Source organism: Anomaloglossus baeobatrachus, chromosome 1 (assembly GCF_048569485.1).
Source record: "Anomaloglossus baeobatrachus isolate aAnoBae1 chromosome 1, aAnoBae1.hap1, whole genome shotgun sequence".
Taxonomy (NCBI): Eukaryota; Metazoa; Chordata; class Amphibia; order Anura; family Aromobatidae; genus Anomaloglossus; species Anomaloglossus baeobatrachus.
Window position 1 is genome coordinate 79903251 of NC_134353.1, and position 26739 is coordinate 79929989.

At 44.2% G+C, this 26739-nt stretch overlaps 1 protein-coding gene across 1 annotated transcript in view; it reads right to left on the reverse strand.

Annotated features, from left to right (window-relative positions):
- Positions 1-26739, reverse strand: part of NSG1 (neuronal vesicle trafficking associated 1) — a 132062-nt gene that overhangs the window by 42199 nt on the left and 63124 nt on the right. Inside the window, exon 4 of the mRNA XM_075333411.1 lies at positions 2041-2151. Coding sequence (XP_075189526.1) covers positions 2041-2151 — 111 coding nt within the window. The remainder of the gene's footprint in view (positions 1-2040; positions 2152-26739) is intronic.

Here is a 26739-nt window from a genome sequence, read left to right on the forward strand (position 1 = left end):
CTTGTTCCATTTTGGGGACCTAAAGCCGATACATTCTGATCGCTTCTGCTGTTCACAGCAATGTTTCAGCAGCAGAAATGCTGATCTCCTGTGAACGCCATTGCTCTGCCAGCATTCACAGGAAGTGAGTCATGACAGTGACAGAGGTCATCAAATGATCCCCGGCTGTCACGACAACCCATTGGCTCTCTGTGATCTTGTCAAGGGGCTGCCAATGGTGCCGTGGAATGACGCGCGCCTCACTGGCGCACATTAAATCAGAGATTAATAGCGGGATTTAGCTGTTTAACAAGCACGGGTAGATCTCTGATTCATCAGCGCCTGTTTGCTGCACATGTCGGCTGATCAGCACAGCCGATACGTGAAGGGAAGGATGTGGACTTGCCACGCAAGCCTACATTAAAGGGACAGATATGATCTTGGACATACCAGTACATCACGTTTGTGAAGGGTTAACATTTGATAGGCCATTGTATGCCATCAAATTTGGGAGTGAAGTGGCTGGATTATTAATGAAGAAAAGCAGGTTGTCTGAATAGGCCACAATCTTGTAAGGAGACCCCTGAATACAAGGGTCCATAATGTTCCTGTTGGACTGGACCCTTCTGAGTAAAGGTGCCAATGTAAGTATAAAAATCAAAGGAGATAGCGGACATCCTTGGTGTGTGCCACGACAAGATCCCATTTACCTTTACGCTGGCAGTCGGCTTTGTATACAGGTCAGAAACATGAGCCCCGATCTCTAGATGTTTGTCATAAGAAACCTTGATCATGTGTTTCTCGAAAATTCCTTTTATGTAAGGCAATTATAACTCACTAGTAATAATAAACCATGAAATGTAGTAGCTATAGGGCCTCATGCAGACTTGCACATGATATGTTTGCCACTATGTTGGAGGGGTGGATGGGGGCAGTTGTAGTCATGGTAGAGGCTCGGCTGCTGCGCAGCCTGGTATTACCAGTCGCCTCTCCAGTGCAATAAAGTGTTATCAATACTTTCCCTTGTTGGGACATAAACACTGACGCTTTCATAGGTTTCTTCAACATAACATCTTTCCTGACAAACTTCAAACACGTATCATGCTTTAAGCGGGCACACTCTTGACTTCCGAGGGGGTTGCCGTTAGCAACAGGATTACACTTAGTGTTTCTGGCTGACTACTTCCCTGGTACTCGGGCTTCCAGTAGAGCCTTTGAGCACCTCATCCTCTCCCTCGGCTTCATTTTACAAAGCAGAATTAAAAAAGTTGTTCCGGTCACTCCTCGTCCCACCACCAGGGATTTAGCACGAAGCTTTTGAAGGGGCCCTGTGTGACAGCACTCCTCTGCCCAATTGTTCGGTTCCTGCACTCGATTTAGAGCCCACTGACCTTCAACCGACTGAGGAGATTCTATGCGCCAGTGAACGGACACAATCCAGGCCAAACAGGCTCAAACCACACCTTGGGACACAGATACAGATGGTCCTCTCTTCACTAGGACCCCGCATGTCTGGGACCCGGGTTTAAACCAAAGATCTGGCCAAATTCTGATGAAATGGACTTCACTCTCACTACACCTCCCACAGATGCAGCTTGTTACACTTCACTTGGGACTCTCCTGCTATTTTCTACATCTTTAACCTTTTCATTAACTAAACTCCTCCCTGCAATTAACTCTACCTAACCAGAGAGTACCAGAGAAGCAGTTACTGCATTGTGGCCACATGAACACATTGCACATCCTATAAAATGTATACATTACACTGTTACATAAATACATGGTGGATTGCAGAACAGGGGCAGCTGAGCCCTATACCCCCTTACACCTATAATACTGGTTATTATCCTTTGCCAGTTAACTCCATTATCTTTTGCAGAAGCATATATTGCCTTATGTCTTGATAAAGAACCCTATAATACTGGTTATTATCCTTTGCCAGATTCCTTGTTATCTTTACGCAGAAGCCTAAACTGTCTTGATAAAGCACCAATGATCCTATAAAGGTAGGAGAGTCATCCAAAAGATCTGTGCAATGTTAACACAACATGCTCGTCTTACCTTGAGCACAAATCCCTCAGGACAGGCGTGATCATACTTGTACACCTTGTAGACTACTAGGAATACGACGCACGCCAGAAATGCCAGAGCAAAGAGGACGAGGACAGTGACCTGTAAAAAAAGAAAAGAGATTTCAGAATTTCTCTGTGCTTTGTTCTGAGCTATCATCTGTGTTATCATATACTTTATTGCTGCACAGCCTTGGTATATTTGTCATTTTGTAGGCTAGGAAAGCTTATGTCACTATGGGCACTGGTGTACTTACAATGGTTGTCTGCTGGGACACGCATCGATCAGCAGAACAGGGTACTTTAATCCCCGTTAGAATGGAACTGCAGTGCGAATATGTTCAAACGTTGCTCCATTCATTCCCTATAGGGCTGACGAGGGCTGCGCTCGGCTTGTGCCAACTGCCCCAGGAATGAATGCAGCGTAATCGAGCAAGCCCAGTTTGACAAGAGGTCGGACCCCACCGATAACTAAGTTATCACCTATCCTGTGCTTTGTTTCTTGAAAGACCGGCACTCACAAAAAAAGTTTACTCCTTTTTAGTAGTTTATTTTCATTTCCATGATTTCATACATCAAAATATGATGTGTTTCAGCTTGTATCTCCAAGCCTTTCTCAAATACTTGACCTTGGAATTATAAGTAGAGATGACCGGTTCCATGGAGGTTCGGTTCGCCGGCAGCAAATGAGCCGAACCTCTACTGGCTTGAGCTTGACCCGAACCCTCCGCCCCCAAACAGCCAGCCATAAGCAGATCACTTACAGGAGAAGGTAGGCAGGTTTTTTCAAACTATTTTTTTGGGTTGCACACTACATGTAATCGTGGTGATGTTACCTCCAGTGTGCGCCGTTCAAACACTGCAAGCGGCTCGCACAGGACTGAGCACCAAGCGTACCTGAGCACAGCCTTGCTCACATGAGTGAAGTTCGCACATAAAGCATTCGAACCCGAACCTTGATTGTTTTAAGTTGTTGTTCGGTACGACAATTGAACCTTGGGTTCGCTCGTCTCTAGTTATAAGTCAAAACGCATCATTTTGATGTATGAAACCATGGAAATGAAAATATACCACTTAAAAGAAGAAAACAAATTTGTGAGGGCTGGTCTTTCAAGAAATCGTGGAACTTGGATATGCCAACTCGTTACTCATGCGCCACATCAAGGGAGTGCCCACCTGGACACTACAAGCAAAGACTGTCCTGTTGATAAATCAGGTCCCTTTCAAGTGCACCGACACCATTACACTCATATCCATCTGGTAGACCGCGCCTTCATGCTACTAATAATTTTCCACTTCCTTGCTAACATTGCAGAATCTATGGATACAACATCACTAAAAGATCTCACAACTCACACCTGTCAAGTTACTAGGATTTACCATGAGTCCTCCAGTGTTCATCTGATCATGATTGTGACACTTTCCCTAAGTCATCGCTACTGGGATCAGTCAACTTTGAGCCGCCAATTACAGAAACACTGTGTTTGAGAGCAGGCAAGATAGCGGAAAAGAACAGCAAAAAACAGAGAAGTGTTTGAGAGAAACAGTACTAAGATTTCCTGGGTATCATCCTTATATTTTTAGGGCTCCCTCACCTTACCTAGTCACCATTATGGTTCACCAAGTATGTGACCAAGGCATCAAGATGGGTGACACATTTCTTGTTGTATGTTGTCTTTTTGTCAAGTAGTCCTTCTTCCTTGAAGGTGGTTTACCATGCTTTTTAGGCTTCTTTTTCCTCTATGCTGATTTATGACCATAGACAACATCAAAGTTGAGTTGGATTTTGGGATGGTCATAAATAAGCTGAGAGGAGCAAAGAAAAAGACAAGTAAAAGAGCTACACAATGTGATGGTAGTCACTACTTACAGGTAGTATGGATGGAACAGTAGTCAGGAAAACCGGGGTTTGGTAATGGGAGGACATGTATGAGCACAAGGAGTAAGTAGAGGCATAGTCAGGTCAATATCCGAGGGGCAGAAATCCAGGAGAGCATGTAATAAGTTCAGGGAGAATACAGAGACGTGGTCAGGTCTGAGGTCAAAAGGCTGGAGGTCACGACAGGAACAGGGAGTGGGTAGAAAGGAGTCCAATAACAGTCCAGGGTCAGAAAACAAAGATCAGAATATTAGCAGAGACACAAGCCAACAGCATAACTGCATAACCAGAGAATACAACTGGCAAGGTTCTGGGCAAGCCTGAGCAGTTACCATGAAGGTGGAACACCTGAGAGATTAGCATCAACATGGAATCCTGCGCTGTCAATCAAGCTGCTAGCTCAGTAACTCAGGAAAACACAGCAGAGCATCTCCAAAGGCAAGATGCTCTGCACAGAGGAATTATGTCACTGCCAGGTCTAGAATCCAGGAAAACCCAATAGAGCATCTTCTAGATTGCAAGATGGCCTGCACAGAGGAATCATGACATACATTCTCCGATCAGAAGGAAATCACTGAAAGATTCTCACTCACAACACTCTGCAGCAAGCAATGTGCATGGAAATAAAGAGCCCACAATAACAGCCAAATAGAGCAATTCACTTTTAGCCCAAAATATATTAATCAAATAAAATAAAAAATGCAGCCGAAGATGTCCATATTCTCTAAAGATTTATCTTTATATCCATTGCTACCTCAATTTATGACCTTTGTATGACATATGGATTCAATTCATCGTTGCATTTGTTCCCTTTTTTGTCTAAATTTGTTTGTTTTGCGTCTTTTTTTTATTCATTATTCTATTTGTGCCTTTGTTTTAGTTTATTTTATATGTGCTTGCCCTTTTTTATTGTTTTTGTTGGCAGAATTTAGTTATTCCAGATGTTTTCAGCTGGTTCATCCATTGCAACTTTTTAAAAAGTTGCAAAATTTGGCGCAACTCTGCCATTTTGAGGAATTTGGCACAAAGTAACTTAAAAAAAACAAAAACAAAGGATAAATGAGGGCCTCGTACTATTGTGGAATATTTCCCGGCTATACTCTCTATATACAGTCAAGCAGAATTATGTCCTTATTACAGCCGACACAATAAACACATTTGTTCTTCTGACTATTATCACTTCATATTATGCCTGTAAATAGCAGTAGACATTACATATTGCCATTAATAGGAACAGCTAGTTATAATTATGTAAACTTGTGCTGCCCATAAAATGAATGTATTAACGACAAGTAATTACCGTGCTTTATGTCTACTCTCCCATTACCATTTATTATTGTATAATGGGATGTGTGAAGACGTGTGTGGCTATTAAATACATGTAATTGGGTGATCAATGGAAGTGGAAGAGGTTGTTTTTTTTGTTAACTTTCACTGAATATATAAAGCCGGAGGAGAAGGATTGAGGAGATGTACCCAGTATGGTTATGTGATATATGGGATCACTGCAGATATAGGGCCCAGTTTATCACTTGTGATTTATTGAAGTCACTTTTTTTCTTTGTCTTGTGGTATTTGTTGACTTTACTTGAGCCAAATTTTTCAAAATGGCCAACACGGTTCACGAACATGGTGCAAAATCCAAAATGTTTTTTTATTCTTGTCTTTAACAAGTTTGTTATGCTCACGGGAGTGAAGCCATTGGGCCGCAACACCTACTCAACTTGAGGGGCGTAACTAACAAAGTATCTTGTCTTTACTAGAGCTACTGATGGTGAGGATAAGCTTGTGCTGGAAGGCAGCCATCAGGTGCTACTCAGGGAGACATGGTACTGCGACAGGAACAGTCTATGGCACAGACAGGTGCACCCGGGACAGTTGATGCAGACTGGACGGCTGGGACTGGCAGGGATGTAGGATTTGGCTGATATGGCAGGTGTAGCTGCTACAGCGGGGATGGCAGGCACTGACGGGTATAGTAGGTTCAACTAGTACAGCAGGCACAGATGGTACAGCGGTATGGCAGGTAAAACAGGTACGGTTGGTATAGACAGGAGCAGGAGGCAGAGCGGTTTCTAGGAAACAGATACCTATAAGCAACCACAGCTCAAGGTACAGCATATGGGAATGTGACCTGACAACTAGCTACACATCTCTAACTATAGACCATATTTCAACAAATATTAGAAAATGGAAGAAACACAAGATGACTGTCAATCTTACTCAGTCTGGAACTCCATGCAAAATCTCACCTTGTGGTTTAAGGTGATTGATAGAAAGGTCAGGTATCAGCCCAGAACTACATGGGAGGACCTCGTCAATTACCTGAAGAAAGCTGAGACCATGTAGTGTGTTAGTAACACACTATGCTGTCATGGATTAAAATCCTACAGGGTACACAAGGCCCCCCTGCTCATGGCAGCACGTGTAAAGGCCCATTTGAAGTTTGCCAACGACCAGCTGGATGATCCTGATAAGGCATGGGAGAAGGTCATTTGGTCATATAAGACCAAAATAGAACTTTTGCCATGTTTCGAGGAGGAAGAAGGATGAGTACAAGAACACTACCCCAACATAGGGGTGGAAACATCATACTTTGGGGGTCCTTTTCTGCAAAGGAGACAGGACGACTGCACCGTATTAAAGGGAGGATAGATGAGGTCATGTATCGTGAGATTTTGCAACAACCTCCCTCAATAAGAGCATTGAACATGGGTTGTGACTGGGACATCCAGCATGACAAAGACCTGAAACACACAGCCAGGGAAACTAAGGAGCGGCTCCGTAAGCAGCATTTCAGTATCCTGGAGTGGCCTAGCCAGTCTCCAGACCGGAACTGAATAGAAAATCTTTGGAGGGAGCTTAAACTCAATGTTGCCCAGCAACAGCCTCGAAACCTGAAAGATCTGGAGAAGATCTGTATGGAGGAGTGGGGCAAAATTGCTGCTGCAGTATGTGCAAGTGGAATCCACTAATCAGCAGTCTCATTATTATAACAGACAAGATTACTATAACTGGTAATACAGAATCACAGCGCTCAGCTCCTCTCCCTCCCTGCATAATGACCTCTGTACAGAGCACTGAGCATGCTCACAACACTCTCCTTTTAGAAGTCATTTTCTTGCCTGAGGTTTCTTATTATCATTTGGCTGTTGTACACTAAATACCTGAATTACTAATTACACAGTACAAAATGTGTAGAAATAAATTTGCAATCAGAAAGTAAAAAGATTAAAAAAATAAGAAGTTACAGTATCTGCTTTTAATTTTGAATCCCCCCCAAAGAAAACTAGAAGTGATAGTTTCCCTTTAACATAATGCAAGAATGGAAGATTGCTATGGTGATAATTTTCACTGTATATTTGGAAGAAGGCAATCATTTTAAATCTACTTATTGACAGGTTATAATAGATATATATGAAAAAAAATAAGGAATGAAAGAAGGAACAAAAGGAGGGAAGGCGGAGGACAGGGGAAGGAAAGGGAGGAGAGGAAGGAAGGAAGGGAGGGGAAACAAGGAAAAAATTTTATAGGTAAAGCGAAAGAGGAAAAGAGCAAGGAAAGGAAGCTAAAAGATATTACTATTTATATGTCCTTACATTTTCTAACACATGATTTCAAGATTTGTTAACTACAAAACCTAATAAAAATCATTTGAACAAGGAAGCTAAAAAAAAGGATGAAGGTAAGGAAAGGAAGGGTTGACAAAAAGGGGAGGAGAAGTTAAATGGGAAGTAAAGAAAAAGAAAGGAAAGAGAATAATAGTATAGCAAAATGAGAAGAAGTGAGGGAAGGAAGGAAGGAAAGTAACAAAGAAAGGAAGGTGTGAGAAGGAAGGGAAAGAAGGGGAGAGGATGCATGGAATCACAGAATGGTAGAGTTGGAAGGAACTTCTAGGGCCATCGGGTCAAACCCCCTGCGAATGCAGGTTTTCCTAAATCATCCCTGTTATATGCCGCAGCATCGCTCTGATCAGCACAAGCGATCGGACACTGTAGGCATAAAGTTCCCGAGGGGGACTAGTTCAAATCACTCTCCTTTTACCCCACTGAGAATAAAACAATAAAATAAAAAACACACATATTGCCACGTTCAGAAATGTCCAATCTATCAAAATATAAAATCAATTAACCTGATTAGTTCACGGCGTAGTAAAAAAGAAATTCCAAACACCAAAATTAATTTTTTTTTGGTTGCTGTAAAATTGCATTAAAATGCAATAACAGGAAATTATGACATCACATCTATGCAAAGATAGTAAAATCAAAAACGTCAGCTCGAGATGCAACAAATAAGCCATCACTGAGCCCCAGATCCCGAAAAATGAGAACGCTACGGGTCTCGGAATATGGCGACAGAAGCTCAATTCCTTTTTTTTCTTTTCTTTTTTTTTTTTACAAACGTCTTAATTTTTTCCACCACTACATGTTTGGTATCTACAAACTCATACCGACCTGGGAAATCATAATGGCACATCAGTTATACCATATAGTGAACATGGTTTAACAAAACAACCAATTGTTCAATTGCACATTTTTTTTGCAATTTCATCGCTCTTGGATTTTTCCCTGTAAAAAAATTACACATCTAATACAAGTGACAAGTCCTCTATAAAAGGTCCTGGGCAACAACCTGCAATGTGTGCCCCTCACCCTTCATCTGATGTGATCTCTCTGGACACAAAATCATGGACATTGGCTTGGTAAGCACAGAAGATGGTTACTCAGGTCACCATAGAACCCCAAAACCATAGTGCCGTACCAAGCTGACTAAATGATATATGCCTCCAAAAATTATGACCTCCAGTACTAAAGTTACATATAGATCCTTATGTAATTACTCCATATCTATACACTAATCTATGTAAAAACTATTCCGCAGCTTTCTGAATCCTGACTCGGGGAGCATTAGATATTTAGGATGCTGCACACGTCCTATCGGTTTAGTAACATATTAGTCGTACAAGGTAAGGACTGGTTGGGTTAGCAACCAGATATGTAGTTAATGCCGAACGTACCATTTAATTACACTAAATATTTGCCTTTGTTACAAAAACATCCTTCAGGTCTCTTGAAATCAACAACAGCAGCAACGAGCATGATGATTCTCAATTAACGAGGACCCAGGAGGTAGCTCCAGATGACACCCCTTTTAATTACCATATTTATGAAGCACCATCTATTATTCATGCTCTCCTCAGCTGGGAGAAGGGAGGATGACAATAGATGCGGTCGGCAATAGCAGCGACTGTTCCATATTCACATGACTTAAGTTATTAAAGAGAATTATGAAAAGGGATGGACGACTATATCCTCTGGAAACACTGATTCATACTGTTCTCCAGCCCCCCCCACCCAAAAAATACAATGGCAGAATCAATTATGTTCAGCTACCACAACGTTTCCTAATGGCTCGAAGATCTTTACCTCACAGGTTAAAGGGAACCTGTCAGGTGCAATATGCACTCAGAACCACGAGCAGTTCTGGGTGTATGTTGCTAATCCCTGCCTAACCGTCCTTCTATCTAGTAGCATAGATAAAGAGATCTTTAGAAAAAGTATTACTAAAGATCCTTTATTATATGCTAATGAGGGCAGGGACTATTCGCAAAGGGCGTTTTTCCCCCGACTAGTTTGCCCTCTTAGCATGTTAGCACACCCACAGGGGTGTGCTAACATGCTATTCAATACCCATTGCCCAGTGTCATCATCGGTGACGCACGTACCGGTATCTGTTGTCACCACATCAGACGCCGGACAGTGTGCATGATCAGAAGTCCCAGCACTTCCGGTCATGCGCACTAGACCTCTCTGAAGCCGGAACGCGTACACCTGGCGTCATAATTCGTGTGAATGCATGCTGAACCTAAACCTGGTGTCTGAAGCGGTGACAACAGACACAGGTACGCGCTTCACCACTGATGACACTGGGCAATGGACATTGAATAGCATGTTTGCACACACCCTGTGGGTGTGCTAACATGCTAAGAGTGCAGACTAGTCGAAGGGGGGGGGAAACGGCCTGCACTCATTAGCATATCCTAAAGGATCTTTAGAAATACTTTTTCTAAAGATCTCTTTATCTATGCTACTAGATACAGGGACAGTTAGAAATGGATTAGCAGTATGCACCCAGAACTGCTCGTAGTTTTGGGTGCATATTGCACCCGACAGGTTCCCATTTAAAGAAATTCTCTGGAAAAATATTAGAAAATTGAGTCCAGCATTGAGATAAAAACATCATATTTAGTGTAAATGCATTAAAAGTCCAAAGCCCAGAAAAGAATGCACACCAGGAGTGACTTACATGTTGCATGTTGTGCTCAGCTCTCAGTTGTGATACCTGACATGTATTCTTTCCTGAACGTTGGACTTTTAATGCATTTTCAATATATTCAATGTTTTTATCACACTCAATCTTCCAATATTTTTCCAGTTGTTATATCGACGTTGGCCACCTCTGAGACCCAGCAAGAAATACCACAGGTTTGCTTTTAAATGGAAGGCGGTATAGAAAGGGTCAAATGCCGCGCTGCCGTGATAAAGGACGATCCAGGAAACTTTGATGGTGATTTTATTTTCTACGCGTTTCAGAGATTCACTCTCCCTCTTCAGGTAAATCAGGTATGTGATTTTTCCTGAAGAAGGAGAGTGTCTGTGAAAGGCGTAAAAAATAAAATCACCCTCAAAGTGTCCTGGATCGTCCTTTATCACGGCAGCGCGGCATTTGATCCTTTCTATACCACCAATCCTAGAAGTCAAAGTGACCCTCCAACAAGTCTTGTCGTATGACTTAGGGGCACTTTGCACACTACGACATCGCAGGTGCGATGTCGGTGGGGTCAAATTGAAAGTGAATCACATCCGGCGTCGCAGGCGATATCGTAGTGTGTAAAGCCTTTTTGATACGATTAACGAGCGCAAAATTGTCGTAATCGTATCATCGGTGCAGCGTCGGTCATTTCCATAATTTGGAAATGACCGATGTTACAATGTTGTTCCTCGTTCCAGCGGCAGCACACATCGCTGTGTATGAAGCCGCAGGAGCGAGGAACATCTCCTACCTGCGTCCTGTGGCACACGCCGGAGGTGGGCGGGATGTTTGCGTCCCGCTCATCTCCGCCCCTCCGCTCCTATTGGCCGCCTGCCGCGTGACGTCGCTATGACACCGCACAACCTGCCCCCTTAATAAGGAGGTGGGTCGCTGGCCAGAGCAACGTCGCAGGGCAGGTGAGTGCATGTGAAGCTGGCGTAGCGATAATGTTCGCTACGCCAGCTATCACCATGATATCGCAGCTGTGACGGGGGGGGGGACTATCATGCTCGGCATCACAAGCATCGGCTTGCGATGTCGTAGTGTGCAAAGTGCCCCTTAGGATTTATGTCAGATCAGAACCTCAGTTTGCAGACACGGATTGCTACCTAAAATAGGTGACACCAGAGTTCGTCTTCTTCCTCCCTGAAGAGACAATTTTAATATTTCCTAGAGGAGCATTGCGACTTAAAAGTGGTATAATGTGTCAGTCTCTGTTAGGAGAATAGCTTCCCTTTTCATACAGCCAGATCAGATCTTGTAGTTTACACTGACGAGGAACAACTATTCCAAAAAAACGTGTCTGCAAATTGAGGTTCTGATCTGCCATAAATCCTGAATCATACGACCAGACTCATTGGAGGGTCACTTTGACTTCTAGGATTGCAACCTCCAATAAGTGGCACCAGAGTTCGTCTTCTACCTCCCTGAAGAGACAATATTTCCCAAAGGAGCATTGTGGCTTAAAAGTCTCTTCACTGGCATGCTGGTATGATGTGTCAATGTCTGTAAGGAGAATAGCTTTCCCTTTAGACCACATCTTAGCCTCTTATACAGCCAGATCAGATCTTGTACTTTGCACTGACAAGGAACAACCATCTCAAAACACCATGTCTGCAAATTGAGGTTTTGATCTGGCATAAATCCTAAGTCATAAGACAAGACTCGTTGGAGGGTCACTTTGACTTCTAGGATTGTGTGAAGCCCCACAGGTGCAGTGTCGGTGCATTACCTTCAGGGACTCCACTCGGCTAGATCTTGTCACAGGTAGGAAATCTTCTATTTGTCGTGACGCCACTCTCAGAATTGCGGTCAGTGGGGACCGCCACTGCAAATTAAGGGATGCCTGGGGCTGATGGTGGGTGCAGTCGGTTGTAGTAGCCTCCTGAGAGTGAGGCAAGCCCCAGGGCCCTGTGTAGGTGTGTAGAACCACAAGGCGCAGAATAACTCCACACAAGCAGAATGTCTTTCAGGGGTTTTACTCACAGAAGGTGGCAGAGTGAGTAACCCGGGCGTAGCTGGGATGAACCAGGCTGGAACCAGGTATCCTTCAGGCTGACTGATGAGGGTGACTACCGACTCGCCTTCCTTAGCCCTTTGCGTTTTGGAGTGACCCCGACTTTTAGTCCCTATGGGGGTCACCCAGGGAAGTTGCTGAAGCCTCTCTCCCCTTCGTTTTGTCCGTTTGCTTGTAGCCTGGACCAGGACACTCCGGCTGCTTGCCTCCTGTGAACTATGGGCCCTAACTGTGGCGACGTGGCTGCGGACTTTTTAGTGTGTTCTTGGGGGTGTAAAGTGCCCCCTCAAGCAGGTTTGGCAAGGAAAGGTGGATCTATCCCTGCACTGGGACCTACTACCCGTTTGGGCCTGGTAACTCCCTAGCAGTCTCCTTACTTCCCACTCCGTTGCTCTCTCTTTAGCTGAAGATGGATTTCGGGTAGCACTACTAGGTGACCGTTCTCCCCCGTCGGTAGCCACTGCGCGGACGCTGTCAGACTGCCACAGCCCCAGGGGTCTGCTCCTGACGTCTGCTCCCCCTGAACTGCACACTGAACCGGCTCACTGCCCCTCCTCTCCTGTTCTTGCCTACGCCACCTAGCAACCAGGCTCTCCACCACACCCCTTGAGTGGAGATGGAGGCTTTTTACCCCCTCCACTATTCCAGTGGAGGTGAAGGCTTTGCCCCCTCCTGGGATCCCCAGGGGTCCTCTCAAAGGTACATGTGTGAGACCTGATCACTATGCGCCTGTGTAGTCACACCTCGGTCAGCCTTCTGGATTACCTGTTTGTACTGTCCCCAGCATGGGTGCAGTACTCAGTGGTGCCTGACCAGGTCAGGGGCGCCACAATTGCACTTGACCGCATGTGACATGAGCTTGCCGCAATGCCTGTGAACTGTATTGAACTGTACTGCATTTGTGCCGGATCCGGCAGTGCGGCAGAATACCGCTGATGTGAAACCAGCCTAATTCATTGGTTTGTCGAATCTACCAGCCCAGGGTGTACAATTGCAAAATCAATTCCATTAAGTTCAACAACCGTACTTCATCTATTTTTCCAAATGGCCAGTAGATCGTGAATTTAATAGAAGCCAGGAAAAATCTTCCAAATACCTTCTTTCCTCAGAAGGTAAAAGCATGAGAGTATTTAGCACACGGCTGATCGTGTTGGCTCCTGAGATATAGAGTGTTACATACTCTGCGTGTGATGCGGTGGTTTCCTAGCAGCATATCATAGCAACACAGGATGCCGAATAATCCCAGAGAGATGATAATGGGAGAACATCATTAGGGCTAAAGGGCGATGTGACAAATCCCAGCAGATGCGCCATTTGCTAAATTGTATTATTTTCTCTTATTCTAATCTAATTCTAACCTGTTCCCCTTTTTTTGTCTATATTATGCAAATTATATATTTATGTAACATATGGAAAGGCAAATATTTGGGTCTTTACAGCAGAGGATTATATAAAAAGGGTGCAAACAGAGGTGTAACTAAAGTAGGGGTAGGGGTTGCAATCGCATCTGGGCCCTGGAGCCTATGGAGCCCAAAATGTCTCTTTGGTCTGGATTAAAAGATCAATGCTATTAAAGACTTGCAATTATTGGGGGCCTCGTTGGAGCTTTTGCATTGGAGCCATAAGCTTCAAGCAGTTGGAATGTGATCACATACAGTGAGGAGCAAAAGGGTAACAATGTTTTGACTTTCAGGCTCCGTATCTCACAATCCACTACAGCTTTGAGCGTGAGACGACCTTCATTTTATAGACAATCATCTTGGCTATCTCCTATATAAATTTACAGATTTTTGTCATGTCATTGTATTGTTACTGTTTTTTTCCTATACATCTAAAGTTACATTTCTATTATTTTGTTAGTATTTTGTAAATCCACCTTTTGCATTCAGCACTGCCTGAATCCTTCTGGGCATGTGTCACGGGGTCCTGCTCCCATATGACACAATCAACAGAGTGAGAGATGGCGGTACAATCCAAAGAGCATTTATTCCAGGCAAATCAAAGCGGTCCATAAGATAATCCACAAAACAGAGGGTAAAATTAGTCCAGTAACACAAATATAGTCCGTTAAGCGATAAATAAATGTCCAGTTTCTCTCTGAGAAGCCAATTTCTCCCAGAGGTTCAATCTTCCTGCTTCACTCTTGAAGTTCTCAAACAGACTGCCTAATTCTTCAGGTAAGCAGAGAGTTTAGGTGGAGCTCATGCCCCCTCCCCTGACTTAGGAACAAAAGCCTGGCAGGGGAGGAATTAAACCTGCAAATGGGACAATGTACACACAAGAAACACAGAATGGACAGTGAACCACGCCCAAACATTAACCCACACAAAATGGTATACAATCCACAATATTCCACCGTCACAGCATGCTCTCAACCATATGCAAGTATGTCTCGACCGAAATATGATCCCAGGTCTCTTCTACACGTTCCCAATGTTGGTGCATACTGGTCGCCTCATGTGCGTATGTATATAGCTTTCTCTTCAACTCTACCCACACATTTTCAATTGGGTTGAGGTCTGGGGACTGTGGGGCAAATCCAGCATCTCTACGTCGTGTCATTGAACCATTTCTTTGCCAAGCTCGTTGTATGCTTTGGATCGTTATCCTGCTGGAACACTATGTCGTCCTTTTCATACCCATAGTACTCAAGTGTAGGAAGTAACTCTTCATGTAGGATATTCACATACAGCTCAGCTCTGAGATCACCATGAGTCCTGGTCAAGTATCCAACGCTTTTGGATGTGAAAAAACCTATATCAATGGGCATCCTCCACCGAACTTGACAGTTGCTTCCATTTCTCAATCCATTAACCTCTTTTTCCCTTGTTTCTTCCAGGACCATTTACACCCATCAGAGCTGTCTATTGACTTTGGTCTCATCACTCGAAATCACGTGTTTCCATTCTTTTATTGCCCACTTTTCATACTTTTTTGCAAACTCGAGCCAACGCTTCTTATGATGCTATTGAAGTCTAGGCTTCTTCACCTCTTTTTGGGCCACCATTCCAGACTTGTGTAATGTGCATTGCATGGTGCTTGCATGGACAACTCTGATTTCACAATTATGAAGCATACAAGCCACCTCTACTGCACTGCCATGTTTGTTGTGCCTGAACTGATAGACCTTGTAATGAGCTATACTGTTGATTACGATATTTTGCCTAGATTGTGACGACTCAGCGTTTGGCCACTTGTGTAGAAGGGGGGAATTGTTCATAATTAGGCAAGACGTATTCTTCCTTTATTTGTTAAACCAAGAGAAGCTAACCATTGTGAGACTAATCGGAGCCCTGTTGTCTGTAAATGTGGATTGTCTTTTAAAATGTGTATTAAATGTGTATTGCCTCAGCCGTTCTGACTACATAGTTCAGAGGAAAATTATGAAGTTGGATTGAACTAGCGACCATTGAGGGAGGAGACATCACCACCATTCCTGTAAGAGAACTGAGTGGTATAAAAGGGCCTCTCATGACCTCGGCTGAGGAGTTACGGTTCCAGCTGGGGGAATCACAAAACTGATTTAAGATTCATTCTACAGGATTTCAGCCCTGGATCGAAGGAACACAGAACTGCTTCACTGCTCAATGTTGAGCCCACGAATTTGCTAGGAGAACCGAGGTTAGAACTACTCAGTTACCTGGCTACATATCTTGCTGTGCTCAGTCAGCTTCCTAAGTTTGCTACTGTCTCTTCTCAGTGGGTGTCCACCAAAAGTGGCGTGCTACTGGACTGGGATATTTGGCAATGGAAGCCCCAAATTCACAAATATGCTAATTCCTGGTGAGCCAGCAGAACGGTGAGACTGTCTCACTTGTACCATTTTTGTTTTCAGGAAATGTACAGAATGTTTTTGCTTGTTGGTGAACCAATAAAGTCTTAAAATGTGTGGTTTCTTCACCCAATGTTGTCTGAGTAGTGTCTTGCCCATGGGAAAGGAGTGCAAGTATTCAGTGGGATGAGCCCTGGTCCGTGCAGTCTCTCTGAAGATAGCCAGGCCAGCGGCCAAGAACACCCAGTGACCCTCGTGCCTCCACATGGATGTCCACCTCTTGGTTTTGCATGGATGGACAGACTTCATTTCAGTTCCAACTCTCATAGCACTCTCATGATGCAGTTTGGCAATATTCTTCGCTCAGAGACCACTATCGATAAGCTCAATGATGCTGTTTTTTTTCTCTTGGGAAATCTTCTTCATGGCTACTCAAATCAACCTAATAACACACAGAGCTTTTAGGGAATGTGAGAACAGGTTGGAATTTGTAGTATACAGAAAGAAAAAGATTTTCACCACTAGGAGCTAAACAGTAACAATGCAGTGACATGACAAGAAGCTGCATCATATGCATTATATAACTAATCATATGCTAAATAGTTTCAAGTCTAATTTATATATGAGATAGCCAAGATAATTGTCTATAAAATGAACGTTGTCTCACGCTCAAAGCTGTAGTGGATGGTGAGATATGGAGCCTGAAAGTCAAACGTTCTAAACATTGTTACTAGGGATGATCGAATACTTTGATTTTCCAGCTTCGCGAATAATTTCCGAATACCTCACCGCTATTCGACTATTCACGAATATTCGATGCGCACTATAAGTCTATGGGAAACCCGAATAACAACTATTCGGAACTATTCAGTCTTCCCATAGACTTACATTGCGCATCGAATAGTCGAATAGCGGCGAGGTATTCGGAAAATATTCGCAAAGCCGGATAATCGAAGTATTCGTTCATCCCTAATTGTTACCCTTTTCCTTGTCAGTGTATACACAAATCTCATCACATGAAGACCTAACAGTATGAGTACATTACACATTTCTGCTAAATTGTATAAAATGTCTCAGAATCCCAGAGAACCTGTTTACTATGATGTCACCAACATTCATGTGGTGCGGGGAGACCTGTGGAACCTATGATTTGAGGAACAACCACAATTGCAGTCCCTGAAACCCCTATATTAGCAAATAGATTAATTACTAGCCAAGGAATCCTCAGAAACAAAACTGTGCCACCTTATGCCCTAATAAAGTTGAAAATCACAGATGAAATGGAAGCTATGCTAGATGATATGGGGAGCTGTCTAACAATTGGAATTAAAGCGGACCTTTCATCAGATTTTTTTGTATTAATTTAATCTCAGTATTTCATCAAAATGTGCCAGCTTCACTGATTCTGGAACAGTTTTTCTTTTTCATCTGTGCCTCTCCATCACAAATTTATGGTAATAATGGTGCAAATTTGTCTTTCAACCAACTAGGTGTGAACTTCTTTGTGGGCGTTTATGTTTTCTCCTCTGACGCTGGCCAATCAAGACATGGCTACACCCACAGAGACGTTCTGTGTTATTCGGCCATTTGTTTGAAAAGAATATTTGCACCATTATTACTGGGGACATAACTTTGGAAAGAAGGGGCAGAGAAGATAAAGAAACACTGTTCCAGAATCAGTGGAGCAGCTCTAATTGTAGGAGGAAAGACTCGGATTATAAAAAATCCAGTGAAACGTCCCCTTTAAGTCACACAATCTAAGGCACGAGCTGTGGATATCACTCACAGACGTGTATATATGGTGTATGTTTTTCACTTTTTAGATAATTGTATGTGATTTAGGGTACCTTCACACTTTAGCGATGCAGCAGCGATCCGACCAGCGATCTGACCTGGTCAGGATCGCTGCTGCATCGCTACATGGTCGCTGGTGAGCTGTCAAACAGGCAGATCTCACCAGCGACCAGTGAACAGCCCCCAGCCAGCAGCGACGTGCAAGCGACGCTGCGCTTGCACGGAGCCGCCGTCTGGAAGCTGCGGAGACTGGTAACTAAGGTAAACATCGGGTATGGTTACCCGATGTTTACATTAGTTACCAGTGTGAGCAGGGAGCAGGGAGCCGCGCACACTGAGCGCTGGCTCCTTGCTCTCCTAGCTGCTGTACACATCGGGTTAATTAACCCGATGTGTACAGCAGCTACATGTGCAGAGAGCCGGAGCCGGCAGCACAGGCAGCGTGAGAGCTGCGGAGGCTGGTAACTAAGGTAAATATCGGGTAACCACCTTGGTTACCCGATGTTTATCTTGGATACAGCTTACCTCAGCTGTCAGACGCCGGCTCCTGCTCCCTGCTCGCTTCATTTGTCGCTCTCTTGCTGTCACACACAGCGATCTGTGTGTCACAGCAGGAGAGCGGCTTTGAAGAAAACGAACCAGGGCTGTGTGTAACGAGCAGCGATCTCGCAGCAGGGGCCAGATCGCTGCTCATTGTCACACACAGCGAGATCGCTAATGAGGTCACTGCTGCGTCACAAAAAGCGTGACTCAGCAGCGATCTCGGCAGCGAGCTCGCTGTGTGTGAAGCACCCCTTAAAGTAGTAGTCATTCGAAAAGGGATTTGTTTTCCTACATTGCTTGTGTAAAATCCTACTGAAGAATCCTACAGTCAACCAGACCCGGCCTTAAATACCGGATAACAGGAAATAACAGATTGTAGTCAACTGCACATAAAGCACAGACTAGATAGGCTATAGATTACAGGGACCTTTAAAGAAGAAATCTCTATAGCTAGTCATTACCCGGCTGACATAAGAAGTGCCAGTTCTGCACGCGGTGATTTCTTTTCCTCCTCCATAAAATCAATAGCATGAACCTTTTGTGCAGCGAATTGTGCGATTCTGACAAATGTACGGACAGAAATCAGATGACACAGATGTCCGGAGGCTCCAGTTCAAAAGTGTCATTTTCCTGGAAAAGTCTATTAGCTAATGCTACAAACAGTCCTATTAAGAGGGCTGACGTATGTGTTTACACCAGCCTGGAAACAAATCCAGAAAACAGGGTGATACTATCATGTACATGTTGTTATAATGACCTTTTTGGTGGTTGAAAACATTGGCAATGGGTTGTGTGTATCTGCTTTGTGATGAGTACACATTTCCTAACACTGTAAAGGCTCCCTCACACGAGTGTATAACTCTGACGTGTGCGATTCGATGTTTTGTCTGAATGCTATCAGATAAAACATTGAATCGCTATACTATGGGGCAGTACCAGTCAGCGCTTTTTATCTCATGGGGATTCACCATGAGAAATAAAGTGCAGTATGCTCCGAGTGGCATCACAAATCAGATTGTGTGCCTATTCAAGTCTATGGGTGCGTGGAAATCATCGGACTGCACATGGATGACATCTGAGTTCAGTCCGATTTCCGCAGACTCACAGAATGGAGAAGATGGAGACATTTTGTTCTCCTTCTCCTGACAGTGTGCTATGATTCTCTAATCTGAGAAAACCCTATCACACTAAGGGTAAGTTCACACAGTGCGTTTTTCGCGGTGTTTTTGCGCAGTTTTCGGGTGCGTTTTTGCTCAGAAAACTGCATGACTTTGCTTCCCCAGCAAAGTCTATGAGTTTTCATTTTTGCTGTCTGCACACAGCGTTTTTTTCAGCTGCGTTTTTGTGGTGCCACAAAAACGCAGCATGTCAATTATTCCTGCATTTTTCACTGCGCTTTTCATCCATTGAGTGCAATGGGATGTTGAAAGACGCAATGAGAAATGCCAATAGGTGCGTTTTGGTGCGTTTCTAAGAGCAAAAACGCAGCTATAAAGGCAGGAGGTGGGTAGTAAAGTGACATGTACAGCAAGAGGATTCCTTCTGTCAGTAAACACAGAAGCGTGAATCCTCCCGGTACCGTCACCGCTGCCTCCACCTACCGTCCTGGGCATGTCTGCTGCCGTGCGGCGTCAGTACGGGCAGGAAGTGTAAGCGGCTGCGAAAACAAAAGTGAACAGTAGAAAAAAAAAGTCATACTCACCTGTCTGCAGGGTCTCGGTGCCATGCCCGCTCCCAGATCCTCCTCCCGGTACCGCCGCTCCGGGTGTGTGCAGTCTCCCAGGGTACGTATGCCTGCAGGATGCAGGACCTGGCGATGGATCACCTGATGCAGTCACCTGACGCATCAGCTGATCGTAAGTCTCGGGGTGACGCCAGCGGCCGGCCGGTTTACCTATCAGCGGATGCGTCAGGAGACTTCATCCCTGATTACCGGCAGCTGCTGCAGCGATCATCGGACGGGTTCAGACTCGCTCTAGGAGCTGCCGGTAATCAGCACATAAGTGAGTATTTTTTTTTTTTTCCACCGATGCATCTGCTGATTGAATAAACGGCTTTTATACAATCAGCTGATGTGTGATGTGATTCAGGCACTTGATCCTGACACATCGTCTGATCGCTTTGCCTTCCAGCAAACCGATCAGATGATATTGGATCCGGATTGGACGGCGTGGGACCCTTGACCCAGGATTACTGCGGAGGGGGGTTCTTTATTTCAATAAAGATGGAGTCACTAATTGTGTTGTGTTTTATTTCTAATAAAAATATTTTTCTGTGTGTTGTGGTTTTTTTATCTTTACTAGAAATTCATGGTGGCCATGTCTAATATTGGCGTGACACCATGAATTTCGGGCTTAGGGCCAGCTGATAATATACAGCTAGCCCTAACCCCATTATTACCCAGTGAGCCACCCGGCATCAGGGCAGCTGGAAGAGTTGGATACAGCGCCAGAAGATGGCGCTTCTATGAAAGCGCCATTTTCTGGGGTGGCTGCGGATTGCAATTCGCAGCGGGGGGGCCCAGAAAGCATGGGCACCCTGCACTGTGGATTCCAATCCCCAGCTGCCTAGTTGTACCTGGCTGGACACAAAAATTAGGCGAAGCTCACGTCATTTTTTTTTTTTTAATTATTTCATGAAATTCATGAAATAATTAAAAAAAAAGGGCTTCTCTATATTTTTGGTTCCCAGCAGGGTACAAATAGGCAGCTGGGGGTTGGGGGCAGCCCGTACCTGCCTGCTGTACCCGGCTAGCATACAAAAATATGGCGAAGCCCACGTCATTTTTTTTGTTTGGGGGGGCAAAGAAATCCTGCATACAGTCCTGGAAGGAGGATGCTGAGCCTTGTAGTTCGACAGCTGCTGTCTGCTCTCCTGCATACACTATTGGATGGAGGATGCTGAGCCTTGTAGTTCGACAGCTGCTGTCTGCTCTCCTGCATACACTATTGGATGGAGGATGCTGAGCCTTGTAGGTCTGCTCCCCCTGACTCTCCCTCCAGCATACAGTCCTGGATGGAGCATGCTGAGCCTTGTAGTTCTGCAGCTGCTGTCTGCTCTCCTGCATACACTATTGGATGGAGTATGCTGAGCCTTGTAGTTCTGCAGCTGTCTGCTCTCCTGTATACACTAGTGGAGAATGAAGAACATATTGAAGAAGGAAATGACATCAGACCTTTTTTTTTTGTTCACTGATAAAAAACGCATAAAGACGCAGTGAGCAAAAACGCAGCAAAAAACGCAGCAAAAAACGCACCAAATCGCAGCAAAAACGCGTGCGTTTTTGTGCAGTTTTTGCTGCAAAAAACGCACAAAAACGCAGCGTCAAAAAAACGCAGTGTGTGTGTGAACCTAGCCTTAGCTAACACTCGGATCAAACTCTGATCACGTCATTAACATAATCAGCCCAATTCTCTCGCATTACGGCCTTCTGACAACAGCTTGTGTAATACACTGTTTGCAGACTTATTAGGCAAATGAGTATTTTGATCACATGATCATTTTTATACATGTGGTCCTACTCCAAGCTGTATAGGCTTGAGAGCCAACTACCAATTAAGTAAATCAGGTGATGTGCATCTCTGTAATGAGGAGGGATGCGGTGTAATGACATCAACACCCTATATAAGGGGTGCATATTTATTAGGCAACTTCCTTTCCTTTGGCAAAATGGGTCAGAAGAGAGATTTGACAGGCTCTGAAAAGTCCAAAATTGTGAGATGTCTTGCAGAGGGATGCAGCAGTCTTGAAATTGCCAAACTTTTGAAGAGTGATCAACGAACAATTAAGCATTTCATGGCAAATAGCCAACAGGGTTGCAAGAAGCGTGCTGGGCAAAAAAGGCGCAAAATAACTGCCCATGAATTGAGGAAAATCAAGCGTGAAGCTGCCAAGATGCCATTTGCCACAAGTTTGGCCATATTTCAGAGCTCCAACATTACTGGAGTATCAAAAAGCACAAGGTGTGCCACACTCAGGGACATGGCCAAGATAAGTAAGGCTGAAAAATGTCCACCTTTGAACAAGAAACATAAGATAAAATGTCAAGATTGGGCCAAGAAATTTCTTAAGAATGATTTTTCAAAGGTTTTATGGACTGATGAAATGAGAGTGACACTTGATGGGCCAGATGGATGGGCCAGAGGCTGGATCAGTAAAGGGCAGAGAGCTCCACTCCGACTCAGACGCCAGGAAGGTGGAGGTGGGGACTGGTATGGGCTGGTATCATCAAAGATGAACTTGTGGGACCTTTTCGGGTTAAGGATGGAGTGCAGCTCAACTCCCTGGCCTACTGCCAGTTTTTGGAAGACAACTTCTTCAAGCAGTGGTACAGGAAGAAGCCGGTATTGTTCAAGAAAAACATGATTTTCATGCAGGACAATGCTCCATCACATGCATCCAACTACTCCACAGCGTGGCTGGCCAGTAAAGGTCTAAAAGATGAAAAAATAATGACATGGTCCCCTTGTTCACCTGATCTGAACCCCATAGAGAACCTGTGGTCCCTCATAAAATGTAAGATCTACAGGGAGGGAAAACAGTACACCTCTCGGAGCAGTGTCTGGAGGCTCTGGTGGCTGCTGCACGCAATGTTGATCGTAAACAGATCAAGCAACTGACAGAATCTATGGATGGTAGGCTGTTGAGTGTCACCATAAGAAAGGTGGCTATATTGGTCACTAATTGTTTGGGGGTTTGTTTTTGCATGTCAGAAATGTTTATTTCTAAATTTTGTGCAGTTATATTGGTTTACCTTGTTAAGGTGAACTCTTAACCAGAGATCACTAGTTGCCTACTGCCTGGTCTAATTGGTGTGGGTCGAGTGCATGCTTGAAAAATGAGATCAGACACAGTCGGATATTCATCTTTCCTCGACAGAAGTCAGCCCATGCTCTGCTTTATTACAACTGAGCTTGCTCTGATATAACCTTGCAAAGGGGCATGTCCGGATGTGTTCATTGGTCAGTGGGTCGAACAATGTATTAGTCCATGAGCTGATTGGTAGGCGTCATTGTAGGCGGGTCTATGACATCATTGGATGGATCCATGGCGATGGTGATGGGAGGGACGTAATCTGGTGGATCCATGCTGGATGGTCTGGTCTGTAATGTCATCTGATCTTTGGTTTGGTCTTCTCTTATATGGTATCTTCTTACACCTGGACATTCCTTGCATTCCAGGCAAGGTGTGGAGAAACAGGCAATGACAGCCACCTTTATATCTGTGTCATGTATATGATCTGAAACCTGAATTATGTAAGGCAAATCGACATATTTCCCACAATGCTCTATGTCCAGAGGTTAATTAAGTATTTCATTTTATGGCTCTCCTCAACAACCTGGTGAAAATAAACAAGTGAGATGGGAGTATATTTGGTTTTTATTAAGTTGCCTAATAATTCTGCACAGTAATAGTTACCTGCACAAACAGATATCCTCCTAAGATAGCCAAATCTAAAAAAAAAACACGCCAACTTCCAAAAATATTAAGCTTTGATATTTATGAGTCTTTTGGGATAATTGAGAACACAGATGTTGATCAATAATAAAAAAAATCTGCTAAAATACAACTTGCCTAATAAGTCTGCACGCGGTGTAATTCGACACGGTCAGTGTGCATAGGGATAATGAAAAAAGTGAAGGGTATTTTCACACGTCCAGGAAGAATAATAGAGCTCATTCAGATGTCAGTTTTTCATGTATGAGTACTATCCATGTTTTTCACGGATATAGCTCATATGAATGATAATCTATGGATCTGCTCAAAATTGTTGGATCAAAATCAACAAAGCAATTCTATAGGGTTGTTAATAAAATGGACAGCACTTGGATACCATCTGTGTACTCTGGGTATTTTTACGGATTGGTTGATAGGAGAAGCTAAAGAAATTATTTTTTTCTAATCTGATAAAAACTGCTGAAACTCGGACCGACTCAGATGTTGGAGCAGAAATACAAGTAATGAGATGAGGCTGCTGTTTTCTAAGTGTTTTATCTAACCCAGTGTTGGAATCACAGCTACACTACTCACTACTGCTGCCTTTGAACTTGAGCTACAGCAGGAGGACAAGAATCCCTCATGTTACTGTGTACTATACATGGGAGACATCATAGCATCTAGTCTCTACCCAGTAGATCAGAGACTAACTAAAAGTTAGTGATCGAGTCAGTATACTAGATCACTAGATTGAGACAGAAACAAATTTTATAGTTCTGCCTGTTGTCAATAGAATTAATAAACCAGCTTGCAGAGTTAGGGTTAATGTTTTGGATTTGGATTTTACCTGCCCCATTTAACTTAAATAAAGCACTTTGAAATATTGGAAGGATTGTGCTGTGGCTTTCTCTTTGTTTGGATGGGATTTGGACTTTCTTCTTTTCTGACCACGTGCACCCGTGACCATTTCCTCTAACGGATGACCTACCTCTTCCCGGTGTAAAGGCATTGCTTGGTTTTTGCAAAAACGTTTCTACAGATTGCTTGTTAATGTTTTCGATTAACCCGGAGTGGGAGAGGTTAAAGTGAAGGGTCAGAGATTGGATTGAAAGATGTTGAAACCGCGAGAGGGTTGTACTCTCTCTGCTAAGAACTGAGCCCAATCCAGGATGGACATTGCCCTGTCTTGTGCCTGTCTTGTGAACAGGAGTGAGGTAAAAAGACTGAAACCCCATCCTAAGGACTGATGAGGGGACAATGGACTGATGAGGGGCCCTTTACGTAAAGGGCTACTCATATGGGGATGATCTGTACTGTGTTTTGTTGGTTTGAGGGCCAAATCAACACAAAGACTGGTGTTGGGTTAGTAAAAAGGGACTTGGATGGTCGCGGTTCAAGTGTCCTAACCAAGTAGGACTGGGTCTGTGATGCTCTAGGAAAAGGAAAAAGACTCCATATTGGTTAACTTTATGTGTTTGATGAATTGTTTGGTGTCTTCCAAGTTCCCCCTTGGAGACATGAGTATTGTTGTGGTGTGTATTGTAACGTGCGTTATTAGTGATATTTTGTAGTTTACCCAACAGTAGGGAGAGAAAAAGTTAGTTTGGAACTAACCCACAGAGTGAAGGGCTAAAGTGAAGGGACAAGATAGTTTCCTGTCAGAAGGGGAAATGGGGCCTAGCATGTGATGCATACAGACCTGAGGACTGACTAGTGAGCAGAGCCACATGACTTGGGTGTCCCTGATGTGAGGGAAGATCTAGATAGAAGATCGCAAAATCCTGAAGATAGAGAAAGAGAGAGAATTACTCAAAGTACAGAGTGATCAAATTGATATGTGTTCTGGAATAGGATGACCAGAAGTATGGTCCCGAGTTTATAACTCAGAGAGGTAATGGGCTAGGATGAAGCAGAGAGAGTGTCCCGAATGGGAGTTCCAAGACGTCAGAAAGCAATGAAGCTACAGTAAGTACCGGTCATATTGACAGACTAGTTCCTTTAAGTGGGGCAAGGTTACAGAACTGTAGGTTCAGAATAGGATTTTCACTAACTGGACTGTAGTATCATGCTGGAGTGTGGTGAAGGAAACAAGATTAATTGAGACAGAAACAAGTAAACTTGAAGAAGTAAAGTGAATGTGTGTGGAAATGCTCCGGATCTGGAGTTTATTTTTAAGTGGTAGCTTCTATCATTGAACTGTTCAACATCTACTCCTGGTCAGTCAAAGTCACCGGCATCATGCAGCCTGCAAGTGTGATGCCCTGGCCTATCAGGTCGCCACAAGAGTGCCGTGAAATCTGCCCTTCTGCATGGTACCCACTCCTCCTTGGTTACGGGTCCTGTCCCTTTGGTGTTGCTAAGAGCAGGTGTACACAAATCCTGAGGAACACTCTGCACCACACCCACCAAACACCCATTAGGTAGCCTGAGGGGAATAGGGCTGCCCAGATGGAGGGATGGAAGTAGGAGGGCCAGAAGTGTCAGGAGAAGAGAAGAGAGTAGAGGAGAAGTGCCAGTGAGCGGTGACAGGAAAGGTCACGCTGCATAGCTGGGCTCCTGTAACAGTCCCAGGTGCCAGACGTTGGTCTGGCCTGGAAGGAGCTGGAACCCCGGTCGCAGGGGGTAGTGACAGGGGGCACGGTACTGCCACGGAGGGTAGACCGGCGGCCTTGTGCTCCAACCAGGAAGGGGCCAGGGAATGACGGGGTACACGGACCATAGGCTGGGAAGCAGCTTCACCCAGCCCAGTAATTCACCCGACGGGAACGAAATCTTCACGAACTGTTCCCCACCCGCTCCAAAATCAGGGTACTAGTGGAACAGAGGGATAGGACTTCCCAAAACCGTCCAGAAAATCCCACGCGTGAACCCTGAGAGCAAGCTCACCCTGCTAGCCATGCAGGTGAGCGGGACCCAAGTAGTTCTAGGCGAAAGGGAT